The sequence below is a fragment of the Mustelus asterias genome, chromosome 16 (assembly GCF_964213995.1).
Source record: "Mustelus asterias chromosome 16, sMusAst1.hap1.1, whole genome shotgun sequence".
In the NCBI taxonomy this organism is placed as follows: Eukaryota; Metazoa; Chordata; class Chondrichthyes; order Carcharhiniformes; family Triakidae; genus Mustelus; species Mustelus asterias.
The window spans coordinates 13,811,703-13,833,378 of NC_135816.1; the positions used below are offsets into that span (position 1 = coordinate 13,811,703).

General features: G+C 48.1%; 1 protein-coding gene across 5 annotated transcripts in view; it reads left to right on the forward strand.

Annotated features, from left to right (window-relative positions):
• The window catches only part of cyfip2 (cytoplasmic FMR1 interacting protein 2), a 121,827-nt gene that overhangs the window by 82,786 nt on the left and 17,365 nt on the right, over positions 1 to 21,676 (forward strand). For all 5 annotated transcript variants that reach the window (XM_078231817.1, XM_078231818.1, XM_078231820.1 and 2 more), the window contains 9 exons: positions 923 to 1,019; positions 1,745 to 1,821; positions 4,009 to 4,117; positions 6,612 to 6,731; positions 10,326 to 10,525; positions 16,023 to 16,110; positions 18,225 to 18,368; positions 20,287 to 20,377; positions 21,330 to 21,460. In XM_078231817.1, coding sequence (XP_078087943.1) covers positions 923 to 1,019; positions 1,745 to 1,821; positions 4,009 to 4,117; positions 6,612 to 6,731; positions 10,326 to 10,525; positions 16,023 to 16,110; positions 18,225 to 18,368; positions 20,287 to 20,377; positions 21,330 to 21,460 — 1,057 coding nt within the window. The remainder of the gene's footprint in view (positions 1 to 922; positions 1,020 to 1,744; positions 1,822 to 4,008; positions 4,118 to 6,611; positions 6,732 to 10,325; positions 10,526 to 16,022; positions 16,111 to 18,224; positions 18,369 to 20,286; positions 20,378 to 21,329; positions 21,461 to 21,676) is intronic.

Sequence of the window (21,676 nt, forward strand, 5' to 3'; positions counted from 1 at the left end):
GGGGGAGTGAGGCCAGATCATCGTCTGGGGGGGGGGAGGTGGGTAAGATGTATCTCGTGGGGCAGATGGATCTCTGGTGGGGGGGCATGGGTGGTGATCGGTCTGGATAGTGGGGGGGGGGTGGGTAAGGGGGACAGTGATGTGTGTGTGTCCCCCTTATCGACCACCCCCACTACCCAGACCGATCGCCACCCCTGCTCCCCTCCCCCCCTGAGTGGCAGCGGACCCCCCTGCCCCCACCCCCCCACCAGATATCCATCTGCCCCCCCACCAGAGATCCATCTGCCCCCCCCCCCCCGAGATACACACTCGGTCCCGCTTTTCGCTCCCGGGCAGCTTTCTCCATTTTTTGCGGCTCGGGAGCGATCTGAGACGGGCGCGCTTTTTCCAATTTTTTTCTAACTGTGCATGCGCAGTTCAGAGCTCCGATCGATTCGGCCGCGCTAAGCCACAGCGCGAATGGGACTGGAGATGGCTGAGAGTGTATGGGGGCGCCTGAAAGCGGATTTCTAAGTCGGATCTGTACTACGCCCAGATTCGGCACTTAGAATGAAAATGGTAAAATCAGGCCCTTAGTGTCCAAAGGTTGGGTGGATTAGCCATGGTAACTGTACGGGGTCATGAGGATAGGGCCGGGGTGGGTGGGCTTGGATCAGATGTTCTCTTGAAAAGTCAGTGTAGACTTGATGGGCCGAATGACGTGAATTGGTGCGGTTGAGTCTGTAATAGGATGGTAAATGGATTGGAGAGGGAATTCTTTGTTCTCTTAATGACCACTATTAGAATTGAGTCAGTCTGAGACAGAAACAATTTGGTTACTCACCAATAGGAGCAGGAAACCCAGCATTGTTACTGAGGAAAATGGTCAAATTATAATTGGAACAGACATTTTTAATTCTTTTGTTGACTTTCACCTTTCCAGATATGTTTTGTACCCACTGGATCTGTACAATGACAGTGCGTACTACACTCTGACAAAGTTCAAGAAACAGTTCCTGTATGATGAGATTGAAGCAGAGGTGAGTGAGCTTTCCCACTTTAAGCTTTCCTCTCAGTGTGAACTCAGCTCGGTGTGGCTGTCCACTGTACTGACCAGTACGATCCCAGCTGTGATAGCTGAGTGCATACTGAGTTAGCAGATCCCAACCCCTCAGATAGCCTCAGGATCTCCAGGTCAGAGAGGAGACGGTAACCTGAGCTATCGGAAGGTAGCTTCCACGCACCTGGGTGCCCCCCGGCCTGTGTCAATATTGGGAATGTGTGTAACTACTTACCGTGAGTATATGACAGGGAAATATTACAACAACTTGTCTTTTACCTTCAACAAGTTTATTCTGCTTCCAACTCAGCACAGGTATAGGGCGGGATTTTCCAGCTGCATTCCAATATCAGAAAATCCTGCCCGAGGTCAGTGGACCTTTGCATGGCCCTGTCCTGCCTGCTAACATTCCCATGGCGGGCAGGACAGAAGAATTCCGCCCACAAACTCCATGTAATTACCCACAGCAACTTTCCCAACTGTGTCCATTTAAACTCTTTAGAAGGTTGAGCCAATAGCCATTACTTGCCATTTAATAAGGCAATGAGCTTCACAATGTCATTGTCACAGCATGTACCCGCTGATACATTGACAATGTCAATGATATACTGTGTCATTGTCTCACTCTGACAAAGTCTCAGGTTATTGAGTCGGGAATCACTGCACGAGCAGTTCCACCTTTAACTTTATTCACTTGCGTTCCAGGTGAATCTCTGCTTTGACCAGTTTGTTTACAAGTTGGCAGATCAAATCTTTGCTTATTACAAAGCCATGGCCGGCAGGTACAGTATGAACCTCTTTGTTCCTGAATTGGCAGCACCCATTCCGTAGGCATTTGTGACGTTGCATTCTATGTTCATAGAACGGTGGAGTGACATAGTACAGAAGGAGGCCATTCTGCCCATTGAGTCTGTACTGGCTCTTTAGATTAGACCTGTCCAATTACTCCCCTCGCTTGTTCTTTTGCTTTAACCCTGCTGATCTTTTCCCCTTCTGTTTCTCAATTCACTTTTGAAAGTTATTATTGAATCTGTTTCCCCTGCTCTTTCCTGTGGTGCTATTTACTTTCCCCCCTCACTCTGCCTCTGCTTCTTTCACCAATTACCTTTAATCTGTGTCCTCTGGTTTCCGACCCTTCTGCCACTCCTTATTCACTCCATCAAATCCCTTCACCGTTTTAATCACCTGTACACAATCTTCTCTTATCCTTCCAAAGATGTGCAGGTTAGGTTGATTGGCCATGCTAAATTGACTCTAGCATCAGGGGGACTAACAGGGTAAATATGTGGGGTTACGGGGATAGGGCCTGGGTGAGATTGTGGTCAGTGCAGACTTGATGGGCCAAATGGCCTCCTTCTGCACTGTAGAACTCTATGATTCTCTGCTCTAAGCAGAGCAAAACTAGTCTCTGCAGTCTCTCCCATGTAACTGAAATCCCTGGGCACCATGATGGTGAACGTCTCTGCTCTCTTCACACCCGTCCTAAAGTGTGGTGCCCGAACACACTGTTCCAGCTGGGATCTAACCAGTTTCTTCACTCTAAATTCCTTCATTTTGTACTCCATGGGGTGAATTCTCCCATTCCGCTGGCCACAGGAATTGGAGCGGGCGAGAGGCAGACCATTGAAAGATCCGTTGACGTCGGGTGGGATTTTCCAGTTTCGGGATGAGCGTGGCCGGAAAATCCCACCCCATGTCTCTGTTTCTAAAGCCCAGGAGCCCATGTACTTTCTCACATCGCCCCCAACTTGTTTTACCACCTTCAAGATGTGAGTACAGGCCTCAGATCTCTCTCTCTGTGCACCCCTTTCTAATTATTATATCGCCTCTAATTATTCTTCCTATTAAATTTAATCACCTCACATTGTGTTGTAATAATCAATTCTCTTTCTGTTTCTCTTGCTAACTTTAAATTTAACCTCCTGGGGCACCTCGAACACGGGGCATAATTTCAGATTTAGAGATCACCCATTTATCTATTTTAGTTTTATTTATTAGTGTCACAAGTAAGGCTTACATTAACACTGCAATGAAGTTACTGTGAAAACCCCCCAGTCGCCACACTCCGGTGCCTGTTCAGGTACACTGAGGGAGAATTTAGCACGGCCAATGCACCCTAACCAGCACGTCTTTCAGACTGTGGGAGGAAACCAGAGCACCCGGAGGAAATCCACGCAGGCACGGGGAGAATGTGCAGACTCCGCGCAGACAGTGACCCAAGCCGGGAATCGAACCTGTGTCCCTGGCGCTGTGAGGCAGCAGTGCTAACCACTGTGCCACCATGCCACCCTCACTGTGTCACCCACTGTGCCGCCGTGCCAACCCAGCCTCCACAGTGAGGGAGACAATTCCAAAGGCTAACCACTCTGAGAGAAAAGATCCTTCCTCATCTCCATCTTAAATGGACGGCACGGTGGCACAGTGGTTAGCACATTCTCCCCGTGTCTGCGTGGGTTTCCTCCGGGCGCTTCGGTTTCCTCTCACAGTCCAAAAGACATGCTGGTTAGGGTGCATTGGCCATGCTAAATTCTCCCTCAGTGTAACCGAACAGATGTGTGGCGGTTAGGGGATTTTCACAGTAACTTCATTGCAGTGTTAATGCAAGTCTACTTGTGACACCAATAAATAAACTTTTAAAAATAAATTCAAGGCAGAGTTACACAGATTTTGAACAATGGAAATTAGGGTGGGTCAGGTGAAGGATGGGGGTGGGGGTAAGGCAGTGAATGTGGGGCTCAGACAAGATCAGGTCAGTATGACTCTATTGAATGGCGGGACAGGCTCGAGGGGCTGAATGGCCTACTCCTGCTCCTATTTCTTATATATTTAAGTTTATACCCTTTATGTGTCGCTCCTGTTTTGGCCTCTGTGTTTTGTTTGGAGCTTTGGAATCACCTCAGAGCTGTAAAATCTATGGTCACTGATGAAGTTATGAAATACTGACGTTATTTTTTTTGTCTCCTTTAAAGTGTATTGTTAGATAAAAGATTTCGGGCGGAATGCAAGAATTATGGAGTCATCATCCCCTATCCCCCGTCCAATCGCTATGAGACGTTATTGAAACAGAGACACGTACAGGTACTGTTTGCAGAGGTTTCACTCCAGTTAGAAACTGTCCTGTTAACTCATCCCGCTCGTTGTGAAACTTAGCCCCACAAACTGACATTCAGTCTCGATCCCTGACCTGTGACCTCTGCCAGCATGGTGATAACCACCCTAAATTTAACCTCTGTGCACCCAGGAGAGGGATAAACCTGACCAGGGATCCCGATCCAGATTCTTATCCACTGACAGATGCTAGAAAGAGCAGCTGTGGAGACCTGAGTCATACATAACTGGGGCAATTTTGATAGAATCGTAGAGGCCCTTCGGCCCAGCTTGTCCATGCCGCCCATGTTCTCAGAATGTGTGGGTAAGGTTGATAAGGCCGCCATTTATTACCCATCTTCATTTTCCCAGGGAAAGTGATGGTGGGCTGTCTTTGTGAAGCACTGACAGCGGGTTTGGAACAAAGTGAGAGTCTTGCTTGGTCATCTCAGAGGGCAGTTAAGAGTCAATCACATTGTTGTGGGATATATAGGCCCAGATGGGGTAAGGGTGATCCCAGAAAGAAAACTTGGAATGCTGGTTCCTAACTATATTTTTTTCCAATTTGGCATAATGTGAGGAAAGATGTGACAAAGAGTGAGGAATGTTACAGTCTTGTTACAAACATTAAACAAAATAAATGTTTATTAAACAGTAAAACACACAAGAAAGGCAACTAAAAAACATACACTTAACTACAATAATGACTACACACAATATCATGAACTCAACCCAATTCCAAACCCCTCTATTTTCCTAAACTCAGAGCTAAACCTCCCCAAACAACATCCCATAGGTTTTCACACTGTAAGCAAAATCCAGCAATAGTTACCACACCTGGCACCAATACCTCTTTTGGGAATTGCTTCTGGTTTAGAATGGCAACAACCGGTGGTTCAAATATGATTCCCCGGACAATGGCTTGTTGGGAGTGAACACAGCTTCCTGCTGTAATCTTAGAGCAGCTCTACTCAGCTCAACTCACATCCGTTTATAGGATTAACCTTCTACTGATGCAGTGTTTTTCCTTTTGATCTTTTCTTATCTCAACTACTTGTTTTAATGTTATTTCTTACATGGGCTCATCTTTTCAGAATGTAAGTGCAAAATTCACTCTCATCTTCTCTTTTGGAATTTTACCATTCATTTTAATTCCTAAAACGCTATGCCCTATTGTTGTCCACTTTGCTTTGGTAAATATCTGTTTACAGGGTTGCTAGGCTGTCACCTGACCAATTCCTATTTATTAGATTCCTTAATTTGCATTTTATCCCAACTTTTGACAGCGGCAGGTTTCCTTCCCTGGATATTCTGCTTTTATGTAAACGTCTTCAATTGTTTCTATTCATTCCTGGGACATGGGCATCGCTGGTTGCGCAGCATTTATTGCCCATCCCTAGTTGCCCGAGGGCATTTGAGAGTCAACCACATTGTTGTGGCTCTGGAGTCACATGTAGGCCAGATCGGGTAAGGACGGCAGATTTCCTTCTCTAAAGGACATTAGTGAGCCAGATGGGCTTTTCCGACAATGGTTTCATGGTCATCAGTAGATTCTTAATTCAAGATATTTTCTATTGAATTCAAATTCCGCCATCTGCCGTGGCGGGATTCGAATCCAGGCCCCCCCAGAACATTAGCTGAGTTTCAGGCCATCACCTTTCCTGACCACTGTGGGCTTTGAAACTTTGTTGTCTAGATTATTAGTCCAGTAATAGAACCTCTGCACTCTCGTATCCCTCTGTATGAAACACTTGCTGACACCTGCCAAGGAGAAAGGAAATGTCCTCTATGGGATGAAGAATTAGAAGCCTTTCAAATCAGAATCTGCCTCTTTAACAGGCATCAGTGTCCAGGGTGGATTTTAAGTCTTTGGGCTGATAAGCCACCATCAGAAGCCAGTCCATCACTCAAATCAGCCTCCCATCCATTGACTCTATCTACACTTCCCGCTGCCTTGGCAAAGCAGCCACCAGAATTAAGGACCCTACACACCCCGGACATACTCTCTTCCACCCTCTTCCATCAAGAAAAAAATACAGAAGTCTGGGGTCAAGTTCCAACTGTCTCAAGAACAGCTTCTTCCTTGCTGCCATTAGACATTTGAATGGACCTACCTCGAACTAAGTTGATCTTTCTCTACATCCTAGCTGTGACTGTAACACTACATTCTGCATTCTCTTCTTTTCTTCCTTATGAATGCTTTGTCTGCAGAGCGCACAAGAAACAACACTTTTCACTGTATGCTAATACATGTGACAATAATAAATCAAATCAAATCAAAATGAGCTTCTCAAATCCTGCACTGTCAGAGAGTGAGTGTGCTCTGGGCTAATATTAGTCCAGTGGTCACGGGGGTGAGGTTCTGAGGTGAATCGTCTCCCAGTGGCACCGTTACCGAGCGATCCTTCGGAAGGAGAGGGGCGAAGGATTTGATGGTCCAATTGGCCGGGTTTAACCGCCAATTGTTTTATTTTTTCTCTTCCAGCTCTTGGGGAGGTCCATCGACCTAAACAGGCTCATCACCCAGAGGATTTCAGCTGCCATGTACAAGTCACTGGATCACGCCATCAGCAGGTTCGAGAGCGAGGACCTGACATCTGTTGTGGTAAGATCATCAACGTCAGAGAGCTAGGAAATTGTTTTTGGAGATGGCTTGTGGGTGTTGATGTGTTTTGATGTTATGGTGAACGCAACCAGATTCTTAAAAGTGAAGCAAAGAGATCCCCCTGCGGCATTTGAACACCTCCCACTAGCCTTGCAAATGATTAATATCTAATAATGGTTGACCATTACAAAGGGCTGGCACAAGTATGATGGGCCAAACGGCCTCCTCCTGTGCTGTATGATTGCATGATTGTCTACACCATCTTTGTATTTAAGCACTGTCAGGGGAGTCAGTGCAGAATATGGAACCTAAAGTCTGCCATCTTCTCTCTTCCTGTCTGATTGAGGTTGTTGGAACTGACCAATGGATCATCAGCCTGGGCTCCTGTACCTCCACTCCCCCCAAAACCTCTGCTGAAGAATCAGTACCCATCGTTGGAGGAAGCACTAGAGGTGACAAGGGTCCAGAATGTACTCCAGGAGGGGGGACTCCAATGTTCATCACCAAGGCTGGCTCACATCTGATGTGTGTGTGAATGGAAACAAACCTGGGCGTGCTTGTGACAGCTCAGCTGGTTGACTGAGAGGCAAATTCCAGCGGGGGTTCTGCAGGGTCTCGGTGTTGGGTCCTTTGATTTTTGTGATATAATTCAATGATTTGAACTTGAATTAAGGACCATGATTGAGACGTTTTGCACGTGATGTAAAAAAATGGCCGTGTGGGTGTCCCACTGGCAGGACGGGCCCAGCAGAGGTGGTAGCACAGTGGGATATAGTCGGGAGGAAGATACCCTGGGAGTCCACAATGACGACTCTGATCCTCACAAAGTCTCATGGCATCAGGTCAAACATGGGCAAGGAAACAACCTCCTAATTAGCATGTACCTCCACTCCCCCCCAAACCTCTGCTGAAGAATCAGTATCCCTCCTTGGAGGAAGCACTAGGGGTGACAAGGGTCCAGAATGTACTCCAGGAGGGGGGACTCCAATGTCCATCACGAAGACTGGCTCAGTGATACCACAGTAAGAGTTTTAACAACACCAGGTTAAAGTCCAACAGGTTTATTTGGTAGCAAATACCTGGTGTTAACCTGGTGTTGTTAAAACTCTTACTGTGTTTACCCCAGTCCAACACCGGCATCTCCACATCAGTGATACCACCACAGACTGAACTGGCCGGGTCCTATACAGTTGCTGGACTGGGTCTGCGGCAGGTGCTGAGGGAACCAACAAGAGGGAAAAACCCTACTTGACCTCATCCTCACCAACCTGCCTGTCACAGGTTCACCTGCCCCATGACGGTATTGGTCAGTGTGACCACCGCACAGTCCTTGTGGAGATGAAGTTCCGCCTTCACACTGAGGATACCATCCATCTTGTGTGACATTACCACCATGATAAATCGGATAGATTTCGAACAGATCCAGCAACTCAAGGCTGGGCAGCCATCAGGCACTGTGGGCCATTAGCAGCAGCAGAATTGGATTCAACCACAATCTGTTACCTCCTGGCCCGGCATGTCCCCCACTCCACCATTATCACCAAGCCAGGGGATCAACCCTGGTTCAATGGAGAGTGCAGGAGGGCATGCCAGGAGCAGCACCAGGCAGACCTAAAAATGAGTTGACAACCTAATAAAGCTAAAACACAGGATTACTTGTGTGCCAAACAGCATAAACAGCAAGTAATATACAGAGCTAAGCGATCCCAAAACCCACGGATCAGATCTAAACTCAGCAATCCTGCCACATCCAGTTGTGAATGGTGGTGGACAATTAAACAACTCACTGGAAGAGGAGGCTCCACAAATATCCCCATCCTCGATGATGGAGGAGCCCAGCACATCAGTGCAAAAGATAAGGCTGAAGCATTCACAATAATCTTCAGCCAGAAGTGCCGAGTGGGTGATCCATCTTGGCCTCCTCCAGTGGTCCCCAGCATCTCAGATTGGATTCACTCCACGTGATATCACGAAATGGCTGAAGGCACTGGATACTGCAAAGGCAATGGGCCCTGACATTGTTCTGGCAACAGTGCTAAAGATTGTGCTCCAGAACTTGCCGCGCCCCTAGCCAAGCTGTTCCAGTACAGTAACAATACTAGCATCTACCCAGCAATATGGAAAATTGCCCAGGTATGTCCTGTACACAAAAAGCAAGACAAATCCAACCCGGCCAATTACCGCCCAATCAGTCTACTCTCGATCATCAGTAAAGTGATGGAATGGGTCATAAACAGTGCTATCAAGCAGCACCTGCTCTGTGTCGCCCAGTTTGGGTTTCACCAGGGTCACTCAGCTCCTGACCTCATTACAACCTTGATTCAAACATGGTCAAAAGAGCTGAACTCCAGAGATGAGGTGAGAGTGACAGCCCTTAATATTAAGGCCGCATTTGACTGAGTGTGGCATCATGGACACTTAGCAAACTGGAGTCAATGGGAATCAGGTGGCAAACTCTCCATTGGTTGGAGTCATACCTGGCACTAAGGTTGTGCTGGTTGGAGGTCAATTATCTCAGCTCCAGGGCATCACTGCAGGAGTTCCTCAGGGAAGTGTCCAAGGGCCAACCATCTTCAGCTGCTTCATCAATGACCTTCCCTCCATCATAAGGTCAGAAGTGGGAATGTTCACTGATGATTGAACAATGTTCAGCACCATTCACCTCTCCTCAGAGACTGAAGCAGTCTGTGTCCAACTGCAGCAAGACCTGGACGATATCCAGGCTTGAGCTGACAATAAATAACATCGATGCCACACAAGTGCCAGGCAATGACCATCTCCAACAAGAGAGATTCTAACCATTGCCCCTTGACATTCAGTGGCATTATCATCGCTGAATCCCCCACTATCAACATCTTGGGGGATTACCATTGATCGGAAACTGAACTGTTCTAGCCATATATATACTGTGGATACAAGAGGCTGGGAATCCTGCAGTGAGTAACTCACCTCCTGACTCCCCAAAGCCTGTCCACCATCTACACGGCACAAGTCAGGAGTGTGATGGAATACTCTCCACTTGTCTGGATGGGTGCAGCTCCAACAACACTTGGGAAGCTCCACACCATGCAGGACAAAGCAGCCCACTTGATTGGCATCCCTTCCACAAACATCTACCCCATCCAACACTGATGCACAGTGGCAGCCGTGTGTACCATCTACAAGATGCACCGCAACAACTCACCAAGGCTCTTTTAACAACACCTTCCAAACTCTTGACCACTTCCATCTAGAAGGACAAGGGCAGAGATACATGGGAACACCACCACCTGCAAGTTCCCCTCCAAGCCGCTCACCATCCTGACTTGGGAATATATAGCTGTTCCTTCACAGTCGCTGGATCAACATTCTGGAATTCCCTCCCTAACAGCACTGTGGGTGTACCTGCAACTCATGGACTGCAGAGGTTCAAGATGGCAGCTCACCGCCACCTTCTCGTGGGCAGTTAGGGATGGGCAATATATGCTAGCCTTGTCAGCAGCGCCCACATCCCATCAATTAATTTAAAAAAATTAACAGAACAGAAAAGGGATTAGAACTGTCGGAATAAGGGGTTAGAATAAATTGTTCACAAATCTCTTCTACCCCCTACAGGAACTGGAGTGGTTGTTTGAGGTAAATCGACTCACTCACCGCCTCCTCTCCAAACACATGACCCTGGACAGCTTTGATGCCATGTTCAGAGAGGCCAATCACAACGTGTCTGCTCCGTACGGACGAATCACTCTTCACGTCTTCTGGGAACTCAACTTTGACTTCCTGCCCAATTACTGCTACAACGGATCAACCAATCGGTCAGTGTCGCATGTTTGATGGGAGGGGCAGTGGGCGGGTTTTGCATTTACTCATTCCCCTCTCTCCTCTGCATTTCCAATCTCAGGGATTGCTCCCGGTGATCCCTCCAGCTCCCTGTACCTGATTGTGTCTCTTGTCAACAATGGGCGGCACGGTGGCACAGTGGATAGCACTGCTACCTCACAGCGCCAGGGACCCGGGTTCGATTCCCGGCCTGGGTCACTGTCTGTGTGAAGTTTGCACATTCTCCTCGTGTCTGCGTGGATTTCCTCCGGGTGCTCCGGTTTCCACCCACAGTCCAAAGATGTGCGGGTTAGGTGGATTGGCCATACTAAATTGATCCCAGTGTCAGGGGCACTAGCAGGGTAAATGTGTGGGGTTACAGGAAGAGAGCCTGAGTGGGATTGTGGTCGGTACAGACTCGATGGGCTGAATGGCCTCCTTCTGTACTATAAGGATTCTGTTCTATGAAAGGCATGATGTGGAGGTGCCAGCGTTGGACTGGGGTAAACACAGTAAGAAGTCTCACAACACCAGGTTAAAGTCCAACAGATTTATTTGGTAGCAAAAGTCACTACCTTTCGGAGCGTGGCTCCTTCTTGTCCACCTGAAGAAGGAGAAGCGCTCCGAAAGCTAGTGGCTTTTGCTACCAAATAAACCTGTTGGACTTTAACCTGGTGTTGTGAGACTTATTTCTATGAAAGGCTTGCAGAGGAGGGTGGGTGAGATTTGTCATAGTGTGACCCTCAGAGTGTGAAATAGCCAAGTCTAAAGATAACAAAGACTTTGATGAAAAAGTGACCTCTCATGGGATACAGGGGATGGTGGCAAATTGGGTCCAAAGTTGGATCATTGACAGGAAACAAAGAGTAATTAATGGCTGGTGTTTGGTTTCACAAATGGAAAGCGGTTTCCAGTGGTGTTCCACAGGGTTCAGTGTTGAGTCCCCTGCTGTTTGTTGCATATATGATGTGGCGATGCTTTGGTTTGGTAGCACGAGCTTTCAGAGCGCTGCCCCGTCACCTAATGAAGGAGCAGCACTCCGAAAGCTACCAAATAAACCTTTTGGACTTTAACCTGGTGTTGTGAGACTTCTTACTATTGCACATATTAATGATTTGGACTTAAATGTGGGTGGCAGATGACATTAAAAGTGACCATGTGGTTGATAGTGAGGAGGATACCTGTCGACTCTGGAATTATATCAATGATTTGGTTGAGCGGGTAGAGAAATGGCAAATGGAATTCAATCTGGAAGACTGAGGTAATAGCTTGGGGAGGGCAAACAAAGAAAGGGATTGGCCCTCATAAATGGGAAGATACTGAGAAGGCTTGAAAAAGAGAGAGACCTCAGAGTGTAGATCCTCATGTTACTGAAGGTGGCAGGACAGGTGGACAAGATGGTAAAGAAAGCATATGGAATGCATTCCTTTATTGGGTGAGGTATTGAATACAAAATGTAGCGTTGGAATGGTATAAAACGCTGGTTAGGCCACAGCTGGAGTCTTGAGCACAGTTCTGGTCACCACATTATAAGAAGGACATCATGGGGAGATGATGGCCTCGTGGTATTATCCCCAGACTATGAATCCAGAAACTTAGCTCATGTTCCGGGGACCCGGGTTCGAATTCTGCCACAGCAGATGGTAGCATTTGAATTCAATAAAAAATATCTGGAATTAAAAGTTTGCTGATGACCATGAAACCATTGTCACAAAAACCCATCTGTTTCACGAATGTCCATTAGGGAAGGAAACCTGCCGTCCTTACCTGGTCTGGCCTACATGTGACTCCAGAGCCACAGCAAGAGCTGGAACCTGCAAGGCTATGGACCGGGGCTGGAAAATGGCTAGTTTATTTACTTTTTCCTTTTGTTTTTGACCGGCACAAACACGATGGGCTGAATGGCCTCTTTCTGTGCTGTGACTTTTTTAATGGTTTTACAAAGGGGATGGACTAACATTGGGGTGTAGGGGGACGATGTTGCAAAGTTGGATATAGGCAGCCTTAGAGATGGTGCTGCTATGTGGTCGGTCGCTCATCGCGGGACAAACACAACGCCCTGGCTGTGAACAAGTTGTTACCAGGACGGTGATGGAGTTAGTGGCGAGGAGACAGAGCTTGTGGCAGGGACTGAAGGCGATGGCTTTGCTCTTTCTGATATTTAGTTTGAAGCAATCTCTGCTCACCAGATACATGGAACACATTGTAAAATTAAAGTTTATTTATTAGTGTCACAAGTAGGCTTACATTAACCCTGTAATGAACTGTGAAAATTACTGTGAAAATCCCCTATCTAGGGAAAATCTAGGGATAATACCACTAGGCCATCACCTCCCCATTATGTCGTTCCTATAATGTGGTGACCAGAACTGTGCACAAAACTCCAGCTGTGGCCTAACCAGTGTTTTATACCATTCCAATGTTACGTCCCTGCTTTTGTATTCAATACCTCACCCAATAAAGGAATGTATTCCATATGCTTTCTTTACCATCTTGTCCACTTGTCCTGCCACCTTCAGTAACATGCGGATCGGCGCCACTCCGGCGCCCTGTTCGGATGCACTGAGGGAGAATTTAGCACAGCCAATGCACCTAACCAGCAGGTCTTTCAGACAGTGGGAGGAAACCGGAGCACCCGGAGGAAACCCACGCAGACACGGGGAGAATGTGCAGACTCCACACAGACAGTGAACCCAAGCCGGGAATCGAACCCGGGACCCTGGCGCTGTGAGGCAGCAGTGCTAACCACTGTGCCACCGTGCCGCCCACTGTACCTTTGCTGCACCCTCTACATAAGCAAATAATTCTAGTCACATTTACCTGCCCTGTTCCCATACCTTTCAACTCCTTTTTCCTTCAATCATCTCTTCAGTATTAAGCTTCAATATGGAGATGTTTCTGTCTCAGCCGTTGATGCCACAGGTGAATCCAGTGGCCACATATTTCTCTGTGTGGAGAGGTTTCTCCTTGTTGAGGAGTGGGTGTTTTGCAGCTATTCAACTATCGTGTACCTCACTCCCTGAACTGACCAGAGGACACTCGGAGTTCCAGTTCAAGATCTTTATTCAAGCCATAGCCAGGAACTCTGTGTTCTTCGACCAGCTCATAGACTCCTAGAACAAAGAAATACGGCAGTAATTATACCTCTGGCTCAGTTACAAATCATTTTCATACACCAGTCAACATTATACATTTGTTCTAAGGTCATTAATGTCCAATTGCAGCGAGTAATTTTGATTATATCCTTTATGTCATGTGAGTATATTTAGCCAGTTAAAACCTTGATGAACTGATTTAATTATAATATCTCATTGCCAGCCAGCACACATGCACAGTTGTGTTATCAGCAACGCAGACATCGGTGGTCCTTGAATGTCTGGAAAGCAGTCATTTATGGACATATATCCCCCCGTGGTATCAAACATCTTCCCTGTCCATTGTTTTGGCAGCTGTAACTTGCAGCTTCCCAGGAACTTTACGGCATTTAACCCCTTCACTCCTGCCATCTTCGCCGATCGCTTACATTTAATCTTATCAGGGCGGCATGGCAACACAGTGGTTAGCACTGCTGCCTCACAGCGCTAGGGACCCGGTTCGATTCCGGCCTTGGGTCACTGTCTGTGCGGAGCCTGCAAGTTCTCCCCCTGTGTCTGCGTGGGTTTCCTCCGGGTGCTCCGGTTTCCTCCCACAGTCCGAAAGATGTGCGGGTTAGGTGCATTGGCCGTGCTAAATTCTCCCTCAGTGTACCCGAACAGGTGCCCGAGTGTGGCGACTAGGGGATTTTCGCAGTAATTTCATTGCAGTGTTAATGTAAACCTACTTGTGACAATAATAAATAAGCTTTAAAACTTGATAAAGTTCTTGACCAGTCAACCACTGCAAACAGTTTGTTTCTATCTACCCCAGCCCATTCTTTGATTATTTAAAACAAGTTGTTCACCATGGCTCGATGCTGGATTCTGAGTTTCCTGATGTCTCAGTTTGCATGTTTTACATGTGGACACCTGTAGCTGTGAGATACCTGAGCAAGAACTGTCCACCCAACAGGAAACACAACCGGAACAGGGTCAGCTGCTGAAGACGAGGAAGAATTTGGTTGTGTTCAGATTTGCTTTTTAAGCTGGCAGGTAGCTTTGTAGATATTTGGGGGAAAAATGGGAATATTAATTATGTTTGCAAAGAAATTGAAACTCAGATACATTTGATAAATGCAAAGGAGGCTTTCTTTTATGTCTAACCCCGTGCTGTACCTGTCCTGGGGGTGTTTGATGGGGATAATGTAGAGGGAGCGTTACCCTGTATCTAATCCTGTGCTGTACCTGTCCTGGGAGTGTTTGATGGGGACAGTGTAGAGGGAGCTTTACCCTGTATCTAATCCTGTGCTGTACCTGTCCTGGGAGTGTTTGATGGGGACAGTGTAGAGGAAGCTTTACTCTATATCTAACCCCATGCTGTACCTGTCCTGGGAGTGTTTGATGGGAACAGTGTAGAGGGAGCTTTACCCTGTATCTAACCTCGTGCTGTACCTGTCCTGGGAGTGTTTGATGGGGACAGTGTAGAGGGAGCTTTACTCTGTATCTAACCCTGTGCTGTATCTGTCTTGAGAGTGTTTGATGGGGACTGTGCAGAGGGAGCTTTGCTCTGCATCTAACCCCATGCTGTATCTGTCCTGGAAGTGTTTGATGGGGGCAGTGTAGAGGGAGCTTTATTCTTTATCTAACACCATGCTGTACCTGTTCAGGGAGTGTTTGACAGGCACAGTATAGAGGGAACTTTACCCAGTGTGTAATCCTGTGGTGTACCTGTCCTGGGAGTGTTTGATGGGGACAGTGTAGAGGGAGCTTTACTCTGTATCTAACCCCGTGCTGTACCTGTCCTGGGAGTGTTTGATGGGGACAGTGTAGAGGGAGCTTTACTCTGTATCTAACCCCGCGCTGTACCTGTCCTGGAAGTGTTTGATGGGGGACAGTGTAGAGGGAGCTTTACTCTGTATCTAACCCCGTACTGTACCTGTCCTAGGAGTGTTTTATTCTGATGTTATGAACTTAAAATCATAGAATCCCAACAGTGCAGAAGGAGGCCATTTGGCCCATTGAGTCTGCACCGACAACAATCCCACCCAGGCCCTATGCAAGTAAACCCACGTATTTATACCGCTTCCCCCCCTGACACTATGGGGCGGTTTTATCATGGCCAATCCACCTACCCGCACACCTTTGGAGTGTGGGAGGAAACCGGAGCACCCGAAGGAAACCCACGCAGACACGAGGAGGATGTGCAGACTCCGCACAGACAGTGACCCGAGGCTGGAATTGAACCCGGGTACCTGGCGCTGCGAAGCAGCAGTGCTAACCACTGGGCCACTGTGCTGCACTTGAACTGCAGTGTGTTCTTTCTGTCACTGAGATATCTGATCCTGAGTGAACAAAATCTTCACGGAGTCAAGTTTATTTCTGTTGCAGTGAAACAACCCTTTGTTCTTTGCAAACCCAGGTTTGTTCGGACAGCAATTCCCTTTACAGATGAACCACAGAGGGATAAGCCTGCCAGTGTCCAGCCATATTACCTGTATGGGTCAAAGGTGAGTGGGAGCTGACTAACTAGCAGGTTAATGATGTGATGCTGTGAAAAAATACTGGATACTCAATCCAGAAACCTGTGAGGACTATTTGTTCAGTTTTAAATGTAATGTGTTTCTGAATATTGTTTAAGAAGAAAGTTATTTTTCTAACCAGTCAGTGTGGGTGTATTCTCGGACCCAATGTGGGACTTGATTCTTTGAAGTTCTCTCACTGTTGTGAAGGCAAATATATGGCAGCCATTTTGTCCCAGCCATCTCCCTCTAGCAGCCACAAGATGGATGACTGCAGAATCTGTTTGTCCCTTGGTGGTGTTGATTGAGGGAAGAACGTTGGCGGGATACTGGGAGAGCTCTCAATAGGGCCATGGGATCTTTCACATCTCGCTGAACAGAACAGGTGTGAAGGAATCACAGCAGACTATATGTGGAGGAAAGTGTGGACCTGATTGGCCAATTGGCTTTTCCTGGGCTAATGTTTGTGTGGCTCTCCACACAGTCTTCCAATGTTGAACAGGTCAGAGGTGTGTATCAGAATTTCAAACTCATGCTGTGTGCCATTTCCCGACCATTTTGCTTTAAGAATTGCGGCATTTCTCCTGAGGCTTTGATATGGTCTCCCTAGCTGCGAGAGTGCGGAATCAGGAAATTACCCCTCACAATTAATGCATTTTGGAAGGTCTAATACAGATAGGAAAAATACAGTAAATGGTAGAACCCTTCAGAGTATTGATAGGCAAAGGAATTTTGGGTGTACAGATACACAGGTCACTGAAAGTGGCAACACAGGTGGATAAGGTAGTCAAGAAGGCATACGGCATGCTTGCCTTCATCAGCCGGGGCATTGAGTTTAAAAATTGGCAAGTCATGTTGCAGTTTTATAGAACCTTAGTTAGGCCGCACTTGGAACATAGTGTTCAATTCTGGTCGCCACACTACCAGAAGGATGTGGAGGCTTTGGAGAGGGTACAGAAAAGATTTACCAGGATGTTGCCTGGTATGGAGGGCATTAGCTATGAAGCGAGGTTGGAGAAACTTGGTTTGTTCTCACTGGAACGACGGAGGTTGAGGGGCGACCTGATAGAAGTCGACAAGATTATGAGAGGCATGGACGGAGTGGATAATCAGAAGCTTTTTCCCAGGATGGAAGAGTCAATTACTAGGGGGCATAGGTTTAAGGTGGGAGGTAACTGGAACTCCCGGAGGAAACCCACGCAGACATGGGGAGAATGTGCAAACTCCACACAGACAGTGACCCAAGCCGCGAATCGAACCCGGGTCCCTGACGCTGTGAGGCAGCAGTTCTAACCACTGTGCCACCATGTCGCCAATCCTGCTATTCCTTTTTCACTTATTTACTTACCTGATTTCCTCTTGAAAGCATCTCTGCTACATGACTCAGACAGTCCTTGTGGTAGCAGATTTCACATTCTCGCCACTCTCTGGGTGAATTTCAGTGATAATACACGGCGGTTTAAATACATTCTCGCACAGATTTGGAATCGAGGAGATCCCGTTGGGAATTGAGCAACCCCCTACTCTCAATGGGGGGAACAAGTCGACAGATTGTGGCTGCCACGCAGTCTCCATCCAACCTGTGCCGTTCCAGGGGTCTGCGATTGCTGCGTTTGCGCTCTTGTTGTCTGTGACAGGAAGAAACATTCCACATCAGATAATAATACAGGCCTGGCCACATCCGGCATGGTGGCTCAGTGGTTAGCATTGCTGCCTCATAGCCCCAGGGACCCTGGTTCGATTCCCGGCTTGGGTGACTGTGTGTGTGGAGTCTGCACGTTCTCCCCATGTCTGCATGGGTTTCCTCCGGATGCTCCGGTTTCCTCCCACACGCCAAAGATATGCAGGTGAGGTGGATTGGCCATGCGAAATGTGTGAGGTTATGGGGATAGGGCCTGGTTAAGATGCTCTGTTGGAGAGTCGGTGCAGACTCAATGGGCCGAATGGTCTCCTTCTGCACTGTAGGGATTCTATTCCCCCCACTTCCCAAGGGTCACATTCAGTGAATTGATTCAGACTGGTGAATTTTGGCATTTTAAGCCACAGGCCCCACTCTGTTCTTGCTAACCAGCTGTGTTTGTTCCAAATTCTCCCCCTCTCAGCCCCTCAACATCGCCTTCACGCACATCTACAGTGTCTTCCGCAATTTTGTGGGCCCCCCTCACTTCAAGACCATTTGCCGGCTGCTGGGTTACCAGGGGATCGCCGTGGTGATGGAGGAGCTGCTGAAAATCGTCAAAAGTCTGGTAAGTGACTGTCTCCGACCAGAGCGAGTCTAAAGAAAGGATAAACGTACTCGTGTAGAGAACACAGGACCGTCCAAAGCACTGCACCCTCAATGAAGGACTTTTACACTGTAATTACTGTTGTAATGTAGGAAATGTGACAACTTGTGCTCCGAAATTGGCAAACTCCCACCAACAGGAATGTGACAGTGACCGGATGGTTCATTTTGTAGATGTTGATCAGGGGAGAAATATTGATCAAGACTCAGGGGAAACCTCCGCAAACCTAGTCCAAATATTGAGTGGGCTTTTCCAGCCCTTCCCGCCGGCAGAGCCCACCGGAGTCAGCATCTCAGGGCGGCTTCACTGGCAGCGGGGCTGGGGAGCCACACAAATGGCCATTGTCTTCAGCAGGACTGGAAAATCCAGCAACAGCCGCAGGAGGGAGGGAGTGCCGCACTGTCAGAGGATCAGTACTGAGGGAGTGCTGCACTGTCAGAGGGTCAGTGCTGAGGGAGTGCTGCATTGTCAGAGGGTCAATGCTGAGGGAGTGCTGCACTGTCAGAGGGTCAGTGCTGAGGGAGTGCTGCACTGTCAGGGGTCAGTACTGAGGGAGTGCCGCACTGTCAGAGGGTCAGTACTGAGGGAGTGCCGCACTGTCAGAGGGTCAGTACTGAGGGAGTGCCGCACTGTCAGAGGGTTGGTACTGAGGGAGTGCTGCACTGTCAGAGGGTCAGTACTGAGGGAGTGCTGCACTGTCAGAGGGTCAGTACTGAGGGAGTGCCGCACTGTCAGAGGGTCAGTACTGAGGGAGTGCTGCACTGTCAGAGGGTCAGTACTGAGGGAGTGTTGCACTGTCAGAGGGTCAGTACTGAGGGAGTGCTACACTGTCAGAGGGTTGATACTGAGGAAGTGCTCCACTGTCAAAGGGTCAGTACTGAAGGAGTGCTGCACTGTCAGAGGGTCAGTGCTGAGGGAGTGCTGCACTGTCAGAGGGGCAGTACTGAGGGAGTGCTGCACTGTCAGAGGGTCAGTACTGAGGGAGTGCTGCACTGTCAGAGGGTCAGTACTGAGGGAGTGCTGCACTGTTAGAAGGGCTGTATTGAGGGAGTGCCGCACTGTCAGAGGGTCAGTACTGAGGGAGTGCTGCACTGTCAGAGGGGCAATAATGAGGCAGTGCTACAAGCCTTGTCCCTCCACATTGGCACTTGGGGCTCGCAAATTTCTTAACAAGATTCGACACAAATACTGTGTCTCCGAGAAGTAATTAGAGGTTAAGGTATTCTATGGCAGGTGGCTCACCTCTTTACTCCCCAACGCCAGTCTAACATTTCCAAGGCACAAGTCTGGAGTGTGATGGAATGATCTCCATTTGCCTGGATGAGTGCAGCTCCAACAACACTCAAGAAAACTCCAGGACAAAGCAGGCACACTTGATTGGCACCCCATCCATCGCTTTGAGCATTCACTCCCAGCCCACTGGCACACACTGGCAGCAGTGAGATACACTGCAGGAACTCACCAAGATCCCTTTGACAACACCTTCCAAACCTGCAATATTCCTATCCTTAATTACCTTGAGAAGGTGGTGGTGAGCTGCCTGCTTGAACCATTGCAGTCTACATGATGCAGGTACACCCACGGTGCTGTTAGGGAGTTCCAGGATTTTGACCCAGTGACAGTGAAGGAACGGCGATATATTTCCAAGTCAGGATGGTGTTTGGTTCAGAGGGGAACTTACAGGTGATGGTGTTCCCACGCATCTGCTGCCCTTGTCCTTCTGGGTGGATTTGTGGGATGGTGGGTGAGCAGTGGGAGGTGGAGCTACCGTGGGAGGTAAGGTTTATGGATTCAGTGCAGGGCTAGATAAGGTTTGGGACAGGCACCGTACGGAGAGCTGCAAGTGTGTTAATGCCTTCTGTCTGCTTCTCTCTTGCAGTTACAGGGCACCATCTTGCAATATGTGAAGACCCTCATCGAGGTGATGCCTAAGATCTGCCGCCTGCCACGGCATGAGTATGGATCCCCAGGTCAGTCAACAGCGAGCGAGGGGTACCGGGGTCAGAGAACGTGCAGCAGAAACCCTTGGCAATTGGCACCATAAGACTCTGAGCAACCCCCACACAAACCAGGGCGAGAGATGCAGTGGGATGGGGCTGAGTGAGTGACCCGGGGTGTGGCTGTTACCAATGGCTTCATCGAGCTCTCCAATCTAATCTTTAAATCAGAAAATGCTGGAAAATCTCAGCAGGTCTGACAGCATCTGTGGGAGAGAATAGAGCCAACGTTTCGAGTCTGAATGATCCTTCATCAGAGCCAGCTCTGATTGGGTCAGTGTTGATGGGGTCGGGAGTTAGTGCGACAGGTCAGGGGTCAGTGTGATTGGGTCAGATTGATGGAGTTAGGGGTCATTGTGTTTGGGTCAGTGTTGATGGGGGTCAGCAGTCAATATGATTGGGTCAGTTTTGATGGTCTCAGGGGTCAGTGTGATAGATCAGAGGTCAATGTGATTGGGTCAGTGTTGTTGGGGTCAGGGGTCAGTATGATTGGATCAGTGTTGATGGAGTCAGGGGTCAGTGTTGATGGGTTCAGGGGTCAGTGTGATTGGGTCAGTGTGATGAGGTCAGGGGTCAGTGTTGATGGGGTCAGAGGTCAGTTTTGATGGGGACAGGGCTCAGTGTTGATGGGGTCAGGGGTCAGTGATGATGGGGTCAGGCGTCAGTGTGATTTGGTCAGTGTTGATGGGGTCAGGGGTCAGTGTTGACGGGGTCAGGGATCAGTGTTGATGGGATCAGACATCAGTGTAATTTAGTCAGTTTGATGGGGTCAGGGGTCAGTGTGATTGGGACAATGTGATGAGGTCAGGAGTCAGTGTTGAAGGGGTCAAGGGTCAGTGTGATTGGGAGTTTTGAACAGTATGGTGGAACTCAGAGATGTAATGAGATGACGGGGAAGTCGATGACATGTGTCTCCCTATTGCAGGAATCCTGGAGTTTTTCCACCACCAACTCAAGGACATCATTGAGTACGCAGAACTGAAGACTGACGTGTTTCAAAGTCTGCGGGAGGTCGGCAATGCAATCCTTTTCTGTTTGCTGATCGAGCAAGCCTTGGTAAGCATTGAGAAACAGGCACAACTGGTGGAATATTCTAGAAAATCTCAGTGTTACACTTCCCAGGATGAATATGGTAACGTTAGTATTGGGCTAATGATCCAGAGGATGGGTGTGGTACTATTCAATGTTTAAAACCCTCCTGCTTCCGGAAACATTTGGAAATACCGATCAAAAGCATTTCAAACATTACGTTTTGGGGTGTTTGAAATTTGA